The 23,603-nt window shown below is 39.3% G+C and overlaps 1 protein-coding gene across 1 annotated transcript in view; it reads right to left on the bottom strand.

The window, feature by feature from the left end:
* PDGFC (platelet derived growth factor C) overlaps positions 1–23,018 on the bottom strand; it is a 135,214-nt gene extending 112,196 nt beyond the window's left edge. The window contains exon 1 of the mRNA XM_074865085.1: positions 22,668–23,018. Coding sequence (XP_074721186.1) covers positions 22,668–22,785 — 118 coding nt within the window. The 5' untranslated portion in view covers positions 22,786–23,018. The remainder of the gene's footprint in view (positions 1–22,667) is intronic.
* Positions 23,019–23,603: the final 585 nt, after the last annotated feature.

Here is a 23,603-nt window from a genome sequence, read left to right as displayed (position 1 = left end):
GACACAATGTTATTATAATGTTCAGCTTGCTGCGATTTTATTTTGACCTAATTAAGCAGTCTAGAAATTGAAAAACACTTCAATGGCAAGGCTCACATATTTCAGTGAAATGCATTTTTGGGAAACTAAGTGAAAATTTTGAAACCTATCCGTTTTTGTAATCAGCAAGTGATTATTCTTTTTCCTGTAGGCATTCTTCTTTTTCAGCAAGTATTAAAGATTTTTCTGTTTAATCTGAAGACAGCAAGCAACTGGTTTAAAGAAAAGCTATTTAAAACCTCTTAGTATAATAGCCAGAGTTAAATACTGTGTGCATCGTGGCATAAATTCTAAAAACATTTTTTTAATAGCTAAAAAAGCTATAGCTCTTGTAGTGTATTTCAAGTGTTCCAAATTGTCCAACTTCAGATTATTTGCAGTCTTCGAAGCTCTGATGATCAGAAGTGATACAGTTGGTGGAAAATTAAACCCCACCTGAACACATATTTTGTACTGCACACTACAGTTTCCCTAAAACAGTTCACCATTTCACATGAAAAAGATAACAGATGTAATATGCTCTCTGCAGCTAAATTGCTTCATAAGTAAACTACTGCATTTGTGCCTTCTATATTAACTCAATACAACAGTACTTTTTAATAGCAGTGACATTTAAGTGTTCTGTATTCATCTCACAGTGTTGGAGATCAGTCAAATTGAATGAAAATTTTCTTTGATAAGTGAAAAAATAGACCTGAGAGTAGCTACTATTTTTGAAATATTTTCACGTCACCTAGATGGGTTTTTGTTTTGGTTTGGTTTTGTTTTTTTTTTTTTTTTAAAAAAAACCCCACAAAATCAATTATTCTAAGAATATTATTGCTAGAGTATGTTGATCTATTTTATTGCTAGAGTATGTTGATCTATTATGATCAACTGACACTGAATATACAGAAAGAGTTCTGGATAAATTCTGGATATTCCAATAAACTATTATCGACTGAATCTCTCTTGATAAACAGATATTTTGAGAAGAAGAGACATAGTCATGAGAGCTGGATCTAAGTGTTATTTTTAGAAGTGAATCTGAATAAGGCAATTCAGCTTAGCAAGGACATCAACATCAAAACCTGTTTTTTTTTATCCTAAAGTATATTTCCACTGGAAAAAGAGAAAAATTACTTTTTGCCTTTAATCCCCCAAACGTCTTTATTTAAACTCAAGTTTACAAAGCATCATCTGTAAGTTTCTGAACTGCATACTTGGAAATGTGTAGTTCTCTGGATAGCTCACAGAGGGAAACACCCCCTCCTGACCATAAAAGGTCCGAGTGTATGTTCTCAAGCGGAAAACGTGTGGGATCTTATTTACAAATGTATAAATACATGCCATTCCTTTGCGCTCACAGGCACAGTTGAAAGCAAGCCAGAAAAGGAAGTACTAGCAACTTGATCTGAGATTTCCATTACATTTCACCTAGCATGGTATCACTTCAGCCTATATTTTCCTAAAAGCCTAATTATTTTAGTGAATAAAGCCACATAATATTCTCTAAATAAAGAAAAATATGAATCATTTTTATAAGCATTTTTCAGTTTGTGTACTGAACATCCATTTCTCTTCTTTCCTTCCCCTATACCTTTAGGCCCTCCTACGGCAGAATCAGGAGACTGGGGAAAAAGGCCCAGGTGATCGGTACTGGATCCAGCAGCAACCAAGAAACACATCTCTCAGCCAGCACCTTCTTCCTGTGAAAGGAATTCCCACAGACAAGAACTGCTGGTGAGCAGCATGCCACTGACACCATCCTCAGGGACACCAGTCCTTGCTGTTAATGCTGCCCACAAAGAACCAGGCTTGGATCACTACAGGCTTTACTTAACAAGGACATCCAATACTACTGAAGACAAAGAAAAAATTTCTGCAGAGTATGCATTAGGCTGTTCATGACTGCAGAATTCATTCCTCCTCTCTGAATCCATCGAAAAAAACCAAACCAAACCAAAAAACAGGACATCTAATAGTTCAATTGCTAGGCTATCTTTAAACATAACAGGCAATCTTGAAATTTATTTCTTGTAAGTCATCTCAAACACAAAAATGCTTACCAAATAACTTACCAGGGTAAATTTAAAGCTGACTTTCAATTACGCAATTTAAACATAACAGTGCCATGTCACCAACATTAACCTCATCAGGTAGAGGTGACAAGATAAGTACTAGATAGTAGCAGCTACTTTTTTTCTGGTAGTATTTTTATTTTTAAAACCTGCAGTTCTAGAGTTAATAAGGATTATCAATTAAGTAGGTGTTATTTATTGTGTGCATACTAACCAGAACTTCAGAGCACAGAAGCCATCAGAGGTACACAAGTTCTCTCTTTAATATACTTTTCTATGAACAAATATTTTCTATTTATGTTTCAGTCAAAAAACACATTCCTAAATGCAGAATAGCATCCAATTGCTGAGTCAAGAGAAACTAGAAACATACAGTCTGGCGAAGCATCCGGTACTCTGAAGGGTATGGTTTTCTTCATTTAAAAATAATTAAGAAACTGTAGAAAATATTCCGTTTAAAAAGGAAGGGCCAGGGGAAATCAATCACTATCGTACACAAGATAGACAAAGAAATGGGGTTACCTGTGAAATTCACTGGCAAACTTTGTTACAAATAAAATTCAAGTCAGAAAGAGGGCAAGGAAAAGGATGGGAGACTAGCAACTCCTCTGCAAGATCTAAATATCATTGGCTACACTGAAGAACCTCACTGAAGAACCTGCTTACTTCTAGGGCAGGTTCCCCTTCAACTGGGGAGCTAAAATAACCAGCAAGGACAATTTACTGTCATTATGATGCTCAGAAAAACATCTCTAGATCTAATGCAAAACAAACTTTTCTACATGTACATGTCCTTCCCTCACATGAATGGCAAACAGATCACAGTTTTCACAGCCTCCATGCCACTTTCAGAAAGCTGTGATTTGATGATGACAGTACTGAAAAAAGCTCTTCACATAAACTCAGTAACTAGACTTGTTCCTTTTTCAGGTTGGTAAAGTAGAAGGAAAAGTCTCTGTTCCTCTTAGGCAGAGGCCTAATGAAGGAGTAGAATCCGGTCCTGAAGGTTTGCAAACCAAAAAAAAAAAAGTTTGTGGAAAGAAAACCAAGGCCAAAACAAACAGAACACCACTTGACACCATAACCTAATGCTCAGGAAAGAACACTTAAGAAAGTTTACTTCCCATTTTTACAGTCACCACCTGAATGACAACATCTTTTACCCGTATTAACAACAATATATTTGAAGTGGAACATGGAAACAGCTTGCTCCTGGGAAATTTACGGCTTCATCTCACTGCAGTTCCCACCACTCCCAGATCTGAACACAACACAAAGCAATTTCTCAGTGTCTTTCTCATGTGCAGAGCTGTGATTGGACTGGAACAGGATTACACCGCCAAGAAAAAAACTTGAATATTAAGAACCTGCAGCAAAAGCACAGAGAACGAGAGAAAACACTATCACTGTATAAATCCACGGTGTATCATCTCAAATACTGCTTACCAATACTTTCGATACTTGGAATACCAGAAGATACATACATATGCATTTTTATTCATATCTCCTATACCACACACATACATATGTGCATAGACATAGACGCAAACACTATACAGGAGAACAACATGGAAGATCCAAAGACTGAAGAAGCTCTTAGGTGAGGCTCCACAATAGCTGGTCAAATCTAAAAATCATAGGCAAAACCAAAGAATTAGATGACACTGAATAAAATGATCCAATAGTGCATGTGAAACAACCAAAAGAAGATATTTATCTGTTACACAGTTAAACTTTCTCATCACTACAAACTGTAAATAGCAAGAGTTTACAAGGTTTCAAAATGCTATTGGACTACCAAACCCCAAAATTCTGCCTGCACCTTAAAAAAAATTCTGACTACTGAAATTCTAGAAGGCAGGAGAGTAGATCAGGGAATCATCATTACGTTCCTTAATGTCCTGTCAGACACAACACGCTGAGTTAAACAGGCCCTTCATTTGGCCTGGAATGGCTGCTATTACCTTCTAGATATTTCTCAGGGAGTTGCTTTGGCACACAGGCTACATTACTAGTGCTTTCTTTTAATCTACAGTATTGTAGATCACAGCTTTATACTTAACCTTATCTCTTCCTTTTGGCCTCATTACCATGGAAGATATTCAAAATGCACATATTATTCCATATCTTTAATTACCTCTCCTTGACTACCTTTAAGAAAATTGTCTTATCTCAAATACAAAACACTTTTTTTTGAGTACGATCAAGAATATTTTTCTTGAATTCTCCTCAGCCTAATATTTAATAAGCTAATTAACCCTAAGTTTTACATCTTTAAAAATTTCCAGATTTAGAATGTAATTTGGTAATTCATAACTGAAGTTTTCTTGGTAAACTGGTGTCATGTTTGAGTCAGCTTTGTAATTGTTCTGCCCATAACTCCGTTCAGTTTCCCTTCTCTTTCTTAAAGATTTCAGCTGTGCTTTCAAACCCCAGTGCCACAACTGCTACAGTTTTTCTTCCTGCAGTTTCCACAAGTTAAAAATGAAACATAAGAAACCATCATTTTGTCACATCTTTCATGTAAAGATCCCAAACAATACTAAAATATATCCAAAGTTGTGTAAGACTGGGCAACAGAATGACAATTACATTATTATAGATCCAAATAGGGGATAAACAACGCAAAAAGTAGCTAAGTAGCTGCTGCTCTACACTGAAGGGATTATTGTAAAGCAAGAAAATTAAGTGTTTAGGAAGGAATTTATGGGGACCAAGAGCAATCCTCTGATTTGAATTTGGTCAAAGCAGCGTGTTATTCCTGTAGCAACTGATAGGTGATTTCAGCCACCATCTCAATCCTCCAACATGAGTAGGGGGAAAAGAAAAATCTAGAACAAAACAAACAGCAAAAAGCTCACAAACAATTACAGGAGTAGCATCATGTCACATTCAGTACCAATACAAATGGAAGACTACCACACTGTCTCCAAACCCTCTTCATCTAACACTTTGCATATCTTTGGAAGCCTACTCAAGTAGTGGCTAAACCTAATTTCAAGTAAACTGCAAGAACAGAACAGGATAAATAGCTAGAGCTTGTGCTCTCAATTGTTCATGCTTTATTACTACCTGAATGATGCCATGATATTAAGAAATATAACTGAAGTGTTACACTGATAGGCTGTCATTATTAAGTGAAGTACCCGGCAATATTTTTGCATTAGAGAAGCAATAAAAAGGTCTTCATGATCCTGGAAGATTTCTGCAGGTACTTCAAGAAAGTTGTTAACACTGTTGAAAGCCTATCATATAGCTACAGCTTGAAAAGTTATAAAGCGATTGTTGGAGGTGGAATTATCATCATTAGGTAACCCTCTGCAGTTATATTAAGATGTTAAAATTTTAAAGTCAGGTCTTTAAGCAATTCATGTGTTTATGAGAAAGCTATGGAAAGAAAACAGAAACATATCAAGCCTGAGAAATTAACAACATAGAAATATTTTTTGCACTGTAAGAAAGGTGATGAGGTATCTGAAGCTATTTAGAGAGTTATTTTATGGACACAGTGTCTTTGAACGTAATATTGCTTATTTGAACTGGTAAATTTGTAAATAGATGTTTGAAGAAGCAAGGAAAAAAAAATGTACCCAGAACCAATGAACCAGGTACTCTTTTATCAAGGAAGAAAATTCATGAAAGCTGAATTACATACAGAAGACTTCAGTTCTGGAAGGGAAGGAAATTCCAGAGCAGCAAGAATTTTAAGATGAGGGCACCTATCCTAAAAACAAAACACAAAAATAATTGTCAGAGATTGAAAGCAGATTCCTTGAGCTGCATCTTGTTTGCTTAAAGACATTCTTAAATTTTTTATAATATTATTACTTTTGCCTTGCTTCTGTCACTGTCTTCTGTGGTTCCATAAATACTGTCTTGAAATAGAACTATCTTAATAGCATCTCTTCCTACACTGCAGAGAAAGTACCTGTTTACATTACCTAGGTGAAAACCATCAGTATCTTTCATGGAAAAGATCCGGAGCAAAATTGCTTGCCAAACATGGCAAACATTTCACCTTATTTTTTTTTTTTTATTAAGACCATGTTCTAATTTTGCTCTGATCGTTGTAATTCTTTTTTAACAAACTATGGAGTTTCTCTACTGTTTGCTACAAAAGGTAGCAGTAACATTAACAGCTTGATCCTTTGAGCAAACGATCTCATTATGTTTACGGTGTGTTCTTTGTAATCAAGTGATATTGAAGAGAAGGACTGATTCAGTTTTGATTGGGTTTTTTTTGTTCAGTTTTCAGGAGCTGAATCACAGTCCACTCCAGCCACATGCAAGATTTCACAGAATTTTCACAGAATCATCTAGGTTGGAAAGGACCTTGAAGATCATCCAGTCCAACCATTAACCTAACACTGACAGTTCCCAACTACACCAGATCCCTCAGCGCTATGTCAACCCGACTCTTAAACACCTCCAGGGATGGGGACTCCACCACCTCCCTGGGCAGCCTATTCCAACGCCTAACAACCCGTTCTGTAAAGAAATGCTTCCTAATATCTAAACCTTCCCTGGTGCAACTTGAGGGGAAGATCATTCCCTTTAGCCCTTCTCTAACTGTGACAGAAAGCAGATGCTAGCTGAGAACTTAAAGCCTCATGTTGACCACCATTTTATTTCTGCAAAAGGTGACTCCAGGGGCTCCAGGGCTGTTCACAGACAGAGAAATTACCAAAGGTCCGCTTCCTCCTGCTTTCCCCATCCATACATAAATACACATCTAACCACTTCTGACTGAAATCTCTTGGGCAGGTGCAAGCTGCTGACCTTTCCACTCGAACATCAACACTGTAACCACTGTCTGGATCACACCCCTTTTCCTTAGGGCTCAGTTTATTTAAAAAAAAAATAAAAATAAAACCCCCTCAAAAACACAGATTCATTAAGGCTAAAGCCACTGCTTTTCCAACAGCTGCAAAATGGTTCCCCTTGTATTTCTTTTACTTCATTTTCCTTCTCCCATCATCTTACCACAGGAATGCACTTGTTTTCCACTACTCCCTCTTTAACCAAACCACCCATTGACTTTTATAGTCATTTGGTACATCACAACCAGGAGAGTGCTTTCAATCACAAATGAAGTCAGACTCACATTGTCCCTTCTTTTGAGAGAACATAATTTAAAACTTTCTATTAGATACTCTTGTTACTTTTGAAAAAAATCCACTTTTAAGATATAATACAGGAAGTTAGACCAACTGGCTGCCTACATATCTAGATACTCTTGTGTAATGCACCTGTCAGGATACCAACACAACGGACACTCAATGCTCATTTTGACGAAACAACTACTGTTACAATTTTCAGTAATTAGTTTGATTTACCTCCTCATGAGCTTCTCTGTGCCCACCAAATAGCAATTATTTATTTCCATGAAGACTGCCTCCTCGTGGTTTATAAACATAGGCTCTCTTAACTGTAAACACAACTCTTGAAGGAGGGCATAACGTTATGTTCCTCCTATTTTGGTTTTTTTTCAGTACACACACACAAAATTTATGTCTTACCAGTACGATGTTTAACACAAGCTCTAAGCAGAGCTCCTCAACCCATACAAATAATTAAAAGTTAAGGGAAAAGAAGAAAGAAAGGGGTCTTGGTGTCAATCTTGTTTCTCCTCAGAAACATTTCAGGCGTTATGAAATCATTCTTTCCAAAAGTGCCAGGAATAACAAAAAAAACCCCATAGTTGCACTAAATCTATTCTGGCACCAAGGTGCCATTGCGCAGTTTGTTACGTTCTCTCCTCTTGCTTTAAGGATCAAGTTCCTAGTGGCAACGTAACCATGTGCCAGAAAATAAAGTATACTAAGAATTTTCAGAGAAACATATGATTTTTCCATTTACATTAAGCTTTATTTTTTAAATACTTGAAATAATACTTGAAACTATTATCATTGCTCTTGTTTAAAGTAATGAAAATTATTGGTACAAAGCTGTCTCTTAAAACCACACTTACTAGCCACACAAAAGAGAAGCAATTCAAAAGGCCATGTCTGACATTTTGATTTTGGTGCACAAGGAGAAAACAGAGAAAAAATAGAGATTGCTTATGTTGAGAATCCAATACCAATAAAAAGCCTAAGAATCTGATACTTTTCTCTATACATCCTCAGACATATAAATGCTTACATGACACTGAAGAATGTTTTAGGATGAAAAACTATCACAGCTGAAGATTGGTTTCTCTCTTCACTCCCTGGATATGAACTCTGATAAACGCGAAGTGAGAGAGAAAATGGCACAGTATTCATGTCTTTCTCTGAAAAAGTAAACCTCCAGTCACATTGATCATTACAGATTAATAACATAAATACAAAGCCAATGACTTACCAATACTGCTTTGTAACAGGCCAACCTCAGGACATATTTAATGAAGCACTAGCAGCTTGCCTACCAGAAGTTTAGCTGAATGACAGTAAAGACCTACCTGTTCAAACAACCACCACCAAAACACACATATTCTATATTTTGAGGAACAGCACTTCAAAAAGACCTCCAGTCGTGCTGTAGAAGGACAAACGAAGCCACTATATAATAGTGTTCATGAAAACTAGATTGCAGTCTTTGCTGTTTACAGCTTCATATCTTGACTGTTACAGTGAAAAAATCTCTCAAACACCCCTTTTCAATACCTTTACATGATGTAAAAATCAGGTGATAACTATGTAGCAGACTTATAAAATAAGATTTTCATGCACAACAATATGAAAAAAAATTTAACCGCATTTGGTAATCACCAAAGAAGGGTTACTGTGCTGGAGCCCTTTTCTTCAGCCTTCTACTACAGAAAGAAAACAGATACACAGAAAGACACTTTCTATGCAGTGGGTTTCACTCATAAGATTTTTTTTTTTTTCCTATAGATGGCTTTCAACACTGTTCTCCTTTTGACATTTCTGTCTTTACTTCTCAATGTGTACCACTTCTCTATATTATAATACATCCAACATTGCTCAACTATTCCATGAGCTGTGGAAAAGAACATTTCTCTCTTAGCATAAAGGCAGAAGCATTTCTGTTACAGTTCTCATCAAATTATTTTTAAATTCTTATCAACAGCACAGATTTCCATATCGGTCCATCAATATTTTACTGTAAATGGGGTAGAAATCCTGTTGTTCTACATGCAGCTTGGATTCCTTAGCTTAGGAAAGGCACTGAATTAAAGAGAACTATAAAAGAAAATAATGCTCAAAATATGAAAGTATGATTAGCTTTTATCTTTCAAAAAATACTTTCCATAAATAAACTTTATTACGCTTCAACCATTATTAATTTCATTTTTTTCCAGATAAGAAAGCAATTCACATGCAGTAAATGATTTTTATAGCTAGACAGGCACAACTATCATAGCAAACATGAATACAATTGCTGAGCTTAATTGCACATTTTATGGACATAATCAAAAGTCTGAAAAAGAAGTCTTCTTGCTAGATATTTCCTTTTTCCAAGCTTCAAATTAATGACAATGGCTTGCTCTTGCAAATGTGCATCATGTAATTTTTTTCCTAGTAATTAGATCCAGTCACTTCTCAACTTCAGTGGAATTCCTCATACACAGTGAAAACTTTTTGGATACCTTAGTGAAAAACTGCTCAATATAGCTTTGCATCTTTTACACCTATCCAAAGTACTGTCATTGGGGAAGTTTAGGGATTAGAACTAGTCAACTAGTAACGCACTATTTATAAGGAAGTATTCATGCTTATAAAATCACTTGTACATAGAATAGTGTGCATTATAATAAGCAGCAAGTTTAGAAAACTGCCTTTATATTAAAGATTTGACTAAAGCAGGGGCAGGAATTAACTAAATGCAACCTATTACCACAAATGTTAAATACTTTACAAAATGTCTGTTAGGGTAGAATTCAAGCTTCAAAGCAATGAATATCCTGCAAATTGATATTGGAAAGAAGTCTTAAGCCAGCCAAGGGAATGCGGTAGAGGCAATAAGAAAAAAAAGGGGAATGCTGCAACTCATTTATAAAACCGTTCACTTAAAAAACATATTCCAGAGTTGCCTTCTAAGATCCTGAAGAAGGGCTGGTGTGACAGAACTCAGAAATCAATACCTACTCTATTTCATATTCAGGGGCAACATCGGGGTGCACATGCACATTCCAAAACAGGATGGCATAAACCAGCTGCACCCACACAGATGAGACATTATCCCCCTGCGGAGCATATTAGCCACATCCAAGCTGTATGTTGGGCTATGATCCACATGTTCAGCAACCTCTATTGTCTGGAATTAAATGAATGTAAGAACAGCTGACATGTAGAAGAGCAAGGAAGACCCCTTTTTTCCCAAACCCGAGAAAATGAAACTGAAATGTAAATATTATTTGTCATGTTACCTAACATTAGTTGATCTTCATATATGCATACAAGATTATTATTTAAACTATATACTATTTCATTTGTTGAACATCTGGGGACCCATTTAACGTACTGCTAAACCGCATTTAATTTAGTCAGAATAGTTTTAGCTCCAATATTCACCATCGCATGTCCAAACCAACTCAAAACTAGGGATTCTTGCTTTTTAAAAAACTACAGAGAATATATTCTCATCTGAAATGTGAACAGTGAACATAAAGTTTACCAAGTACTTTCTGAAAGTGAAATAATCAGAACAAGTCAATCTATCTCAAGAATATACCTCAATAAACAGAATTAGAACAAACATACATGAAGCATCCACATACATAAAAGTGTCAGAATAAACCACATAGAAGTGCACATTATAAATCTGAGTAATTAAAGACCATCTATTAAGCAACTGCTTCTAGAAATAAATGTTGTGCTGTTAAAATTGTCCAAAAGAAAACTAAGCCTCCATTTTATGGTGAAATATTTTAAACTGATTCAGATGAATCAGAACCATTAAAAAGGTTTGGGTTTTTTTCAATAATGAGCAAGGGAAATCAGCTTTATTCAAGGGCATTGATACAACCTTGAAACAGTATTCTTAATTATAACATTGTAGAGTCTCAGAGTTAATCTCAAAGAGAAGGTAAAGATCCTGTAAAACTAGCAGGCAGTGTTAGATATAGTACAGGCACATCATCAGTTTCTTTCCCTAATGCAAAGAACTAACCAGCTCTAAATTTTGGTAATGTAATTACATTAAAAGCAGTAACAATACAGAAGCATATCACAACTGTTTCATTAGGTATTATCACTACACAGTACCTTCACATGCATCTTGACTAATGAGGCCAGAGTTTTGTGAGATTCTCGCTGATAAGGCAAACATGTGCTTTAGAAACATATTTATATTTCTACTTGTCAACTATACAAAACCCTCTTTCCCCTCACAAGCAGTAAGATAAATTCACAAATCTGGTAGATATTTAAGTAACAGAGCTCTCTTTACTGGTACACTCACTTTTCTGAGGTGTGGCACTCTTCAGGTGTTAGGTAAGATCGAAGACAATCTCAATGGTATCTCTTGAGATGACAGTTAATGAGCTCAAAAACTCGCTGCCAGTCTTGTTTGGACTCAGTCTCAGACACCCCCTTCCCCACACACATACTACTTCTTGCTGTTACTGAGAACAGGTATAAAATAAAGATGCCGAATGAAAAAAGAAAAAAAAAAAAAAATATGGCGGTTCTCAGCATCTTATGTCAATCTTCATAAAAGATTTTATGAAAATAGGTAAATATTGCTTAAAGACACTACTGGCAAAGACCCTTAGTGGTAATGATACTGTTCATCACAAATTAAAACTCCACTTCAGAAGGAATAACTACAAGGCTGCATTAGCACTAGAGCTAAGTACTTTGTGAACTCCTATACCAGCAAGTACTATGAGAAATACACTGTTTAGCAGAAATTTCTAGAGTATTTCAAGTTTTAGACTCTAGTCTGACTATAGACATGCAGTGCTCCCGGGGACTGGGTATTTTTTGAATGACACAAAAAAAAAAAAAAAAAAAAAAAAAGCAGGCCCAACAAGAATCCTTAGCCATATCTTAAAAAGTAGCAGGTAAGGTCATATACAAGAGTTTCATCTCCTTGTCTAGAAATCATGTCTGTTTTGGAGACACTACTTTTTAGCTGTCAATTACGGGACTTCACTTTCAGGTCCACTATAGTTACACAAGCAACAACCTGTTTGCAGGTATGGATCTCCCTGTGTAACAACAGACACACTAAGTAGTAAGGCACTGAAGTCTTACGATATTAAGGTAGATCACTTCCCAAAATTGTATTTTTAAAACACAAATTGCCAATAATATAAATAAAAACCTTTTGCAATTGACACTGTACAATGCAACATTCATTTGAATCACTTTCTGAAGGACTTCTTCAAATACTGTATAATCACACATATATGCTTCCCAAGTAACAACTATTATTTTCACAGGCACAGTATCAATCATCTAAAAGAGAAGTCAACAGTTCATTATTTAGCGCTGTACCTACAAATAGGTAGTTTCACCCATGTACAGATAATTACAACTAACTCCAAACTTTTGCTGAGTATAAAGTTATTTGCATTCTGAAATGATCTGCAGATTTTAGTGCATGAAGAGTTATATAAGGTAGTTGAAGTTGCATTGGTAATAGCAGAGCTGAGCAACCACGTCTCTCGAGAAAGAAAGCACCCCATAGTAGCTAACACCAATGCCCCTTCCCCAAACTTGGGAAAATTGTCCATACATAAGCTTACATTCACATTGAAGCATATAAATTACCCTACAGAATGTATTTTAACATGCAAAAGGATTAGTTATCCTCTTTTTCATTCCACTTTTTCAGGACTCTCTGACAAATGATGAAATGAGTCACAAGGGTCTTGTGAGCTGACACACCATAGATGTGTGTTCAATGCTTCAATTAGATCCAACGTAAGTTTCTGAGACTAGCGCAGTTTAACTTGGATCACAGTTGCTGCTGTTCTGTGCAAACCTATTTATACAAACACAGCAGAGAGCCAAAACGGTTGCTTTGTAATTAGTTCAGGCATGTTTGAATCCAGAAAGGAAACTCTTTTGGTTTATTTTGCCCGGGAACGCTACAAAGTTCCACTACGGCTTTGCAGTGTAACCACGTGGATCAAGAAAGACCCCTCATTCACCTAGAGAAAGAACAAATTATACTACAGAATTGTTCATCCATTTCTCAGCTTTAGTCTGAATGCACTGAAATGTTTGAAAACACCATTTCTGAGAATTTGTCATCTGTAGTGTCAATGGCATTCCTGGCAGAAAAATAAAGTCTTGTTGAGGGCAAAATTCAGTCAAGATGACTGTAAAACCTAATCCACACCTTTGAATTTGGACTGAATCTCCATCACTTAAACATCTTGTAAATGACCCAATTTGTTTACACGGCCCTGCACCATTTTATGACTTTTCCATAAAGAAGTTATTACATCCATTCCTTTTATTTTGTTTTAGAGCATTTGAATGAGCCCCAGAACCACAAGCAAGTGAAACAGACTCTCTGCAGATGGAAGTGGCCTCATATAATTCACCACTACCAGAGAAATAGTCAGAACAACACTTTCAGTTTGGAAATGCCATACCTTCACACACAGCAAAAGAATTTCCTGTGCCATATGTCTTTTTTAATGTTTAACTATTGTATAAAGTGAGTGCCGGTTTCCTGTCAATCCAGGGAGGAACATGGAGCCCCTAGGACTCGTGCCTCTGACTGTTTTGAACAAGGGTGAAGGCACTCAGAGGGTTACGTGCTGAAATACACTGGGGGGAAAAAAAAAAGATTAAAAAAAAAATAAAATCAAACTTCTTAAATATTCTAGCTGCTATCATACAATGGCTCATCCAATGAAGCTCTCCAGATAACAGTTTAATAAAAGACTGGGCAACTTAATTCTGTGGAAAAGACTATAGCTAAAGATAACAATGAAAACAAGCAATATTATGCAGTGTTTCACAAATCAGTACCTCTTCCAGTAAATCCATTTTCGCACTTCAAGTGCTTTTAAACAAATGATGCTTAAAAAGTGGCATAGAGAGATTAACAGCTATGGATTGACATGAAAGGTGTGCTAAGAGTGTCTCCAAAATGATTTTTCCAGTGTAAACCACTCTTCAAATATGACACTCCCTCGTCTTTTACACCTGGACTTATCCTTCACAGAAAATTACGACTTTGCTGATACGTGCCAAACTGAGTAATGGTTTAAAGATGTAGAATAGAATATCAAAACTACAAAAAGGGCACTACTCCTTTACCTTTTACTGCCTGAACCTAGTTTGAAGCCCATTTATCAGATTACAGGACCCATTCCCTAATTAACTGCAGTATCTAACCTCCTGCCCCCCCACCTTCTTACATAATTTATTGCCAGTTCATAAGAATATTACAGCAGAAGTAATGCAAAAAGGAATTATACAGGAAACACAAGCAGCATTTTCTCCTTTTCCCAAGACATTCTTTGCTTTTTCTGAGACAGACTTAATATTTCAAGAAATGCCACGTAAAGGTGATAAGGGAGTTTAAATCTAGCACTCAAATGTTATCACCGGCTGCGCCAGGCATTTGCTGAAAACTTGGAAGACCTCCCTTGTTTTCCTTTAGTAGAGCTGCAATATCATAGGGAACATAACAGGATAGCTACCCAACTAATGCCACTGTTCATCTAGAAGACAGAGTACGAAAAATTTCAAAACAAAGATTTCTACTTCCAGCCACAATGCTGGCAAGGCGCATGACCAGAGGAAAGCCTTGGCCTCCCTGCTGCTGCCTGGTCCTTCACCTGGCTTTATTCAGAACCAGTGCATTCCTTGCACATCATGTAAAGAAATCAGTAGAACAGTGATCAAAGTGAGCCATGCCTCCATACTATTTTAATACAGTTAATAATCAGTTTTAACAAACTCAAGGAGAAATTTCAGTGTTTTGGGCTTTCCGGGTATAGAGGAATAGAAGTGCTCTTCGCCCTAGAAGAATCTCCTTAAAACATCTGTGTTTATAATGATACTTTGAATGAATTCATCATAAAGCGCGAGATTAATGAATAATTTATGAGGATTAGTTCACAGAAAGGCACGTTGCCACTGAAAAAAGGTGTTACTGGTTACTCCCTTGCAACTCTTCCATTCTCACTCTATAAAAGGATGCCACTACATGGTAAATAACCTTTGAACATTTTCTTATTTCATGTGCAAATGCTGTTTCTGCGTGTATCATGTTCTTTCATATTCTTTTTCCTCAGCCCCAAACAGCTGTACATGAAAATGGCAGTAAGAAAACAAAACAAAAGCAGCAACTAGCACTGTGAACATCTTCACTGCAGACTTAACCTGCATAGTCTCAAATTAGACTGAATTAGATTGAATGAGAACAGCCACACAGGGAAATAATAATCCAGCGGCTCAAAGAGACTTAACTAAACAGCTGATGAGCTCTTTTAACTTGAGTTGCAGCCAGCTCATCTGAAGGTAACAGCACATTGACACAGGTTGAGGGGTGCCACACACTCACAGGACTTCAGGGGAATTCACAACGATAAGAAGCCAAGCAGCCTACGATCCCAGTGCAAATGTATCGTCATGCCTATACAAGATGAATGTCAAAGTCCAAAATTGTGGGTGTGTTTAACAAAGATGGAGTATTTGGAATAGAACTAATTAAACTCAGAAGACAGACAGCCCTTGCTAACCCTAATGCAGAAGGCCTGCAGGAGATCAAGAAATTAGCTGGGCTCTTTCCTCTCATTTATATTAATTTTTTAATAGTTCTTATACTGTCTGTGTATAAGACTTTCTCTGTGAGGGTCTAGAGTCCTGCCCTGTCTCACCCAGCCCACCACCTTCTCTAGAAACTGATTAGCTCATAAAAACGTGTAGAGGTGCTATTTTACATGTGCTTTGTAAGATGGGGTACCTTACATAAAAGAAAACTGCTAAATATTCTGTAGGATCATGAAATTAAGCACAAATAACCCAATGTAACACTGGGGATACGTTTATAAAATCTCAGCAGAAGAATGTTGAGAAGATCAGAAGACAGATGAACTCTAAGGCTAGGATGTCTCCGGATGGAGCCACCAATTTCCTGGAATTGCCACCTTAAAATAACATCCTACAATTTAATGAAGCCTCTAGAAAACACAAATTTATATTTTAGATTTACAATAGCACATTATGAATTTTCACTCACCTACCTGAATAAAAGCATTTTCTATTCAAACACAAGCTGCAAAAGTCTTCCCCAAAAGGGAATGACAGGGCTGAGTAAGTTTTAACGTACAATTAATTTCTCAGAAACTCCAAAACAACTAAGCACTCATACAGATACTTAAGTTCTGCTAAAATAACTGCATTTCTACATGTTAGCTTATTCATTTTCTGTTCTGTAACTTTTTCTAAGTCCTACAGGTTCCTGCTAAAAGACTACTTATGTACAGGCCAATTCCCAAGAAGCTTACATACCGGGAAGTGTATTTTCTATGGCACACACTTTGTGACTAAAAAGCAAAAGCATGGCTCTCCGGTAAAGCCAAGAGCTATCTATAAAGCAATTGAAGAGGCTCATTTCCAGCTAAGGGAAGTGGGCTTGCACAGCATGTCCTCTTTCTAGTAATCAGGAACTGCCAGACAGCAAAAACCAAAAGCAGCAACTACCCAACAGCAACAAGAACCCCCAAAACCACTCTGCTATAATGCACCACCACCTCTGTAGGATGCAGACCAGTACTTCACTATTACATGTTGAATATGTAATAATTAGATTCAAAGGGTATGGATAAAGTTATAAGAAATAAAAGACAATATATTTATGTGAAGACAAAGCTCAACATAAGCCCTTTGGTAATATAGCTGTCAGCGTCTCAAGGTATGCCGTGTGTTTCTTCTCCATTATAAAACCCTGTATCTCACTGAAAGACAAACTAAAACCCCCTAAACAACATGCTATAAAGCTTTAAAGTTTGACCTGCAAACCTAGTAAGAACTAGTTACCACAAAACTAAGATGTTACATGTTTCTCCCTGAAATTCTATTCAAGATATTTTACAAAGGCACAGGAAGGTTGGAGTGCCTACATATCTGGGACAAGTAGCAAATGGTCTGTGCTTTTAAAACCCTTGCTTTTACTTAACAGAAGAAACCAAGAGAATCAGCAGGACTAAGAAGTCCCAAGCAGCACTCTGCTGAATGGCAGACAATATGCCAGATGCCAACTACAAAGACAAAAAAACGGTTTTAAAAATTTTCTTCCCCTACAATTTATTACAATGCTGACAAAGTTCTCTAATTTGCCACAATCTTTTGCTTAAAGTCAAAAGAGGATGTGGTGCAATTCTTCACTCTCCAGGAAAAGGGCTTTAAAACATTTCAAAACAAGTCTTGGACTAAACAGAAATAGATTAAACTTGAGAAAAAATGCATTGCTATCAAGTTTCTCTTTAGATGACACATGCTCATATTTTATACTTCCTTATCTTCTCAAAATGAAGAAAATTTCTGCTACACAGCAGTAGTCAACAGACTGTACTGCTACTCATCAATTCAACAAGAGTCAGTGGAGGTACTGCTTTAAAGTATATTGGTTTATAAGAGAAAACTTTGCAGTCAAATGACTGCACTCAAGCAAAAGCATTGACATCCCCATCTGCAAGGATTCAATGCACTGCATCACTTGGACACCCACACCTTCTTTCAGGTGTTCAGCCTGAGTTAAATGAACTTACTCATAAACTCTACATTGTGATGCTGTCCCCACCCTTGAATAAGCTGAAAGCTCCCTTTGGAGATGCATGAACCAGCAATGTGCGCTTGCAGCTCAGAAACCCAACCGCATCCTAGGCTGCATCCAGAGAAACGTGGCCAGCAGGTCCAAGGCAGGTGATTCTCCCCCTCTACTCCACTCTCCTGAGACCCCACCTGCAGCGCTGTGTCCAGCTCTGGGGCCCCCAACATAAGAAGGACATGGACCTGCTCGAGTGGGTCCAGAGGAGGCCACGAAGATGATCAGGGGGCTGGAGCACCTCCCCTGTGAGGACAGGCTGAGAGAGTTGGGGTTGTTCAACCTGGAGAAGAGAAGGCTCCAGGGAGACCTTATAGCGGCCTTCCAGTACTTAAAGGGGGCCTGCAGGGAAGATGGGGAGGGACTCTTTGTCAGGGCATGTAGGGATAGGACGAGGGGTAATGGCTTTAAACTGAAAGAGGGTAGATTTAAGTTAGATGTAAGAAAGAAATTCTTCACTGTGAGGGTGCTGAGACACTGGAACAGGTTGCCCAGAGAAGCTGTGGTTGCCCCCTCCCTGGAAGTGTTCAAGGCCAGGTTGAACGGGGCTTTGAGCAACCTGGTCTAGTGGAAGGTGTCCCTGCCCATGATGGCAAGGGGGTTGGAACTAGATGATCTTTAAGGCCCCTTCCAACCCAAACCATTCTATGAGTCTATGAATCCTCTAGGTGGTTGTGTGAGGCCACGCACACGCTGAGGTGTTGAGAGAAGCTCCCTCTGACACTTCAGCTACTCGCTCAATTCCAGCTGCATCCACCAACTTTTCCAAAGGATGGTCTGAGATACAAAAGTCTCAAACTCCAGCTCAAGGTGTCCTGCTTGGTTTTCTTTTTAAGTGACATAAATCTTGCCCATTTCAGAAGATTTAAGAAATACATTATGAAGTGATCAATTAGTGAAACTTACCATTAAGAGTTTCTATTCATGCGGTGGAAGGAAAAAAAAACACCAACCCCTTAAAAGATTAAGATCTATCAAAAGACAGATCATCACCAGTATATTACCTGCCCTGCAGGACTGACAGAAATAAATTAAGTACTTTGGTTTTCTAAGATTTACTTCGGCAACTCTATTTATTGCTGTTCATTCACACTTGAAACTGACTGCGGAAAAATTAATGCTTCTAACTAGTTGGTCCTGGTGAGTTGCTAACTGACCTCAGTTTCTTGTCCTTCTGTAGTCATTCATTACTACATTTTAAATGTACATGCCACATAAGCTATACACTTCATTACTTATGGCACACAATAGTAGTTTTTATTATTTTCTATGAAGACTTCCTCATATTTCTCACAGAAATCATAATAGCTGATATCTTAGAAAACTTACTTTAAGCATTTATCACATCTTGTCTTAAGACACCCAAGAAAACAGAACTGATTCTCCTGCCATCTCATGTTGTAATCAAATATAGATTAAACTAATAATATCATGTAAGCAGATGCACTCAGACCACCAGAGTTAAGACATCAGAATTAAGTCATTCACATCACTCAATCCACCAATATCTTCCTCAGACATTGCTGAAGCTACAGAAACAGGATGAAGATAATACCTAAAAACCCCAGTCAAAAGTAGATGAAAAGTAGCAAGAACTATAACAGAAAGAATAAATAACTAAACCATCCAAGTAATCAAATTCAATATGCAAGCGCTTCAGTTTTGTTCCTCAAAAGAAACTGAGTGATCAATTTTTCTTGACTCTTTACTTCTATATGGAAAAATGGTTATAAATACGTCAGACAGCCATAAGAGAACTGATAAAGCCACCTAAGTATGAAAAAGCCTTCGAAGCCTAATCTGGTTTTCAACATGACAAAGAATTGTGGCAATGAAATCCATCCAGGTAAATAGGACCCATCACTACACACACCATTTACTGCTACTTCAGTTTCCAGAAAATTGTTGCGTAAACTTCTTTGATACTCCAGATGAACATTTACTCGGTTGAATAAAATAAAAACATTAAAGATAAATATGAATTTTTCAAGGAAATCACATAAAACCCCTTACTGTCAAGCAGAGTTACAAATAAAACCTGTTCTTAAAGAAAATCTGACTATAACAGCGGGCCAATAAAAACAAGGAGGTGATTTTAAGTGGTTTCAAATGGAGCTACACCAGCCCCACAACAACCATCACACTGAATTCCTAGCAGGTAGCAGCAAAATACTGTGTTCTAGGAATATATAATTTACAATTACAAAGAAGTATTTACACTAGGAAATTGCCACCTAAAATGACACTCACTATGCAGCAGAAATAAGAGAACTCCTTATGTCAACATTTAGTAAATAAATGAGTCAAATTGTAATTTTGAAGTTAATAATCATTTAGCTAATAAATAAATAAATGCCAATTATGAAAAAATAAATCCTTAAGCACATGCTTACCCTTTGTAACACAAGTAGTCCCCCTGATTTAATAACTGGTCATAGACATCTTCAGTATCACCTCGAAGCAATAGCTACAGCACCCACGTGTGTAGCTGAGTAACACTGTAATCCATTCTACTGCAAAACTTCTTGGCCATTTAGCAGTTTTACAAGTAGAGGACAGAATTTTTATTTGTAGACTGCGTGAGTGAAAAATCTCCCTCTCCTGACCAAAGATTATTTGGCATGCAAACAGCAATATCTCATTCTCATACTCCAGGGAGTTTTAACCTGCCTCTAGCTAAAAGCTATACAATCTTTAGATTGCAGCAGAGTGTAAAAATCACTCTAATTAAATCAAGTAAGAACTGGTTTGACCAGTGTTACTGATCCCCCAAATAATTAAAATCATTTAAGAAAATTCAGGGGTTGGTACTTAGCAGTACCTGAACTTGTGCTAATTTTTAAAACAATTTTTGCAACTGAACAACTGGGAAGAAAACTTGATGGAAGCTACAAGAAGAACCTGGACTGTTATGAGTATAAAGTACCACAGAATGCAGTTTCAGGGCACTTTAAAAAAAAAAAAAAAAAAAAAAAAATTCTCCTGCCTTTGCATTTGTTCTAAGATGTAGTGACTGTATCTTAGAGCATGCCAAATTGCGTTGCAAACCAGTTGAAGCCTGACCTAAGGCAGCTGCATTTCTGATATATGTGAACAGAATCTAGTTTCTGTTGCTGCGTATATCTATCAGTTTTGTTTCTGTGCCATACGATCTACCTTTTACATTGTTGCACTCATTGTTATGTTGGACCCTGGTGGTCCTTCAGGACCCTGCTGCGTTACCCTGTAACAAACCTCTTAGGGCAAACTGACAGCATAACAGGTTTCTTTCCAGTCCTGACAAAGTTAAAGCAAAGCAATGCTAACTCTCTGTGTCGATATGCTTCATACGCACACCATGCAAATTTAACAGAAGGCAGCATAACAGCATGAGACTTTAGTATTTTAGTGCCAAGTCCATTTTGTCACAAACTGGTGCCCTAAAGCCTCTAAACACCAGGTAAGCTGGGAAGGGGTAGAAAGCAAGTGATTTCTTTTCTCACACAGAGCAGATAATTTCCTGTACTATGCACCAAGTCTGATTGGTTTCCTGTCAGAATAGCCGGGTCTCTGAGTCTTTTGATCACTTTCCTCTGGCCCTTCACAGTTGCTCTGATTAGAGATTGATCCCCATGCTGCTCTTTGATCAGCAGCTCCGGCAGTCCACAGGTGCCATATATCATCACATTAGCAGGCCACAGCAGTATTAATCTCCCCCTGCTAAACTTGCTAGCGCACTGCATATTCCACCCATCCACAGAGGTCTCCGAAACTTTGCTTTCTATTAAAAGATATGACGTAGAATACTTTTATCTGGGGAGTCCCAAGTTCAAAGTTGAGAGAATTGAATTAGCCTCGAATCCGCGTTTCTGCTTTATTTCATTACAGTTCAGAGTGTTTTGAGAGCTCCCAGCTTGGCCTTTTGTGTTGATTTGTGCCCAGGGAGAAAGCTTGTTCTAGCTGACATGCAAAGTACTAAATTTTTCAAACACCCCCACCCCCTCCTGTACATTAAGCACCAGGGTTTCCATGAATGTATGCTAACAGCCTTAATTTTTGATATTCTACACTAAGTGTGGTTTCATGCAGTATATAACGTTTCAGTTTGTAAAATATTCTTTAAAATGACTTCATAATAGCAGATCAAGAGGCAAGGCGCTTAAAAATCTGAATAATGTAAATCATATGGAGTTCAGAGGCTAAGCAAATTACACACCCCGAAGCTGCCCTTGCTGTATGAAAGGAGCCTTTCTCCAGCTCTGCGCAGCCCCAGCCCAAGGGAACTTGCATTTGAGAGTTTTCTAAACATTTCAGGTACACTTGAAAGTTGAAAGTAATTCTCATTTCCTATGCAGGATTAGCTCGTTTCCAGCCCGTACAAAACACCACTCATTGAGGCACAGACACAAAAACCCACACCCCCCTAGAGTTAAGAATTTAGGGCACAAAGGTGCGCGGGGTCGTTGCTTGCTTTTTTTTGGGGGGGGGAAGGGAACATTCTGCACCTCCGACCGCAGAGGAGGGAGCCCCCGAGCCGGCGCTGGGCTCCCTGCAGCCGCCTGACCGCTGCCCTTTTACCCACAGCGCTCCCCGAACGCGGCGGGCGAACACCGGCTGCCCAGCCCCGCTCCTGCCGGCCCGGCCACGGCGCTTCCCACCCCACACGCACCCCCCACCCGCAACCGCCGCCCCGCGCGGGGCCGCGCTCCCTCCGCGGAGCCGGGCAGCCCCGCAGGCGAGGGAGCTCCGCGCCGCTCCGCGCCGGCCGGGCGCCCGCCCCCGCCCTGCCCCTGCCCCGGGCTGCGCGGCGGCGGCAGCGGAGCTCCTGCTCCTGCTCCTTACCGTTCTGCTCCTTGGCGCCGGAGAAGGCGAACTTGGTGCTGAGGTCGGACTCGGCGGCGGCCCCCTGCCTCCGGCCGGCCAGGGCAGATGTCAGCAGGAGCAGCCCGAAGAGGAGCATTGGGCCGGCGGGGCGAGGGGCTGCGGCACGGCAGGCGCTGGCTGCGCGGCACCGAGGCCCGGGCGTCTCTCAGCAGCGCCCGGCGCGGGCTGCGCCGCTGGGGAGAAGGCAGCACTGAGCCTGCTCTGGCAGCAGAGAATTGCAGGGTAGTTTCCACATAATCCCATCCAAAACTTTTTCCTAGAGCCCTTTTCTGTGTCTCCAGGTTTTGTTTTTCTTTGGCGCTTTTTTTTTTTTTTTCCTCTCTTAAAAAAAAAAAAAAAAAAGGATCAAAGCAAAATCTGGACTCAGACCAGCTTCCCAAGGACTAAACAATCCGGGTCCGTGCCGGGCGGGGGCCGGAGAAGCCGGGGCTGGTGAGGGCGCGGGGCACGCAGAGGGGCCGAGAGAGGCGGGGGCGAGCGGGGCCGCTGCTGCCGCGGAGGAGCGCGCACCTGTCAGCCGGCAACCGGCGGCGGGGCGGGGGTAGGGCGGAGGGGGGGCGGGCCGGCGGGCAGGAGGCAGGCCGGGCAGGAGGCAGGCAGGCCGGGCGGGGAGGAGGCCGGGCCGCGCTCCCACAGAACCACCTTCTTCACCCTCAACTCAGCTGCCAACTCGGGCCGCGGCTCCTGCCCGCCGTCCCCTTCGTGGTGAGGGCGGCACCTGGCGCGGCCGTTTAACGCCCCGGGAAGTTGTCGGTGGGGAAGAAGGAGGCGACGGGGCGGCCTTCGCCGCTGCCCCCTCTCTCACTGCCAAATGGCGGCGCAACAGGTGCCGGGGCGGCGGTGCGCGGGCTGCCGCTGCCCCCGCGGGGAGGGACACTGCCCCCCCCCGCGTAC

The sequence above is a fragment of the Strix uralensis genome, chromosome 4 (assembly GCF_047716275.1).
Source record: "Strix uralensis isolate ZFMK-TIS-50842 chromosome 4, bStrUra1, whole genome shotgun sequence".
Taxonomy (NCBI): Eukaryota; Metazoa; Chordata; class Aves; order Strigiformes; family Strigidae; genus Strix; species Strix uralensis.
Note: the sequence above shows the minus strand (reverse complement) of the source record. Positions and strands in the feature narration are given on the sequence as shown.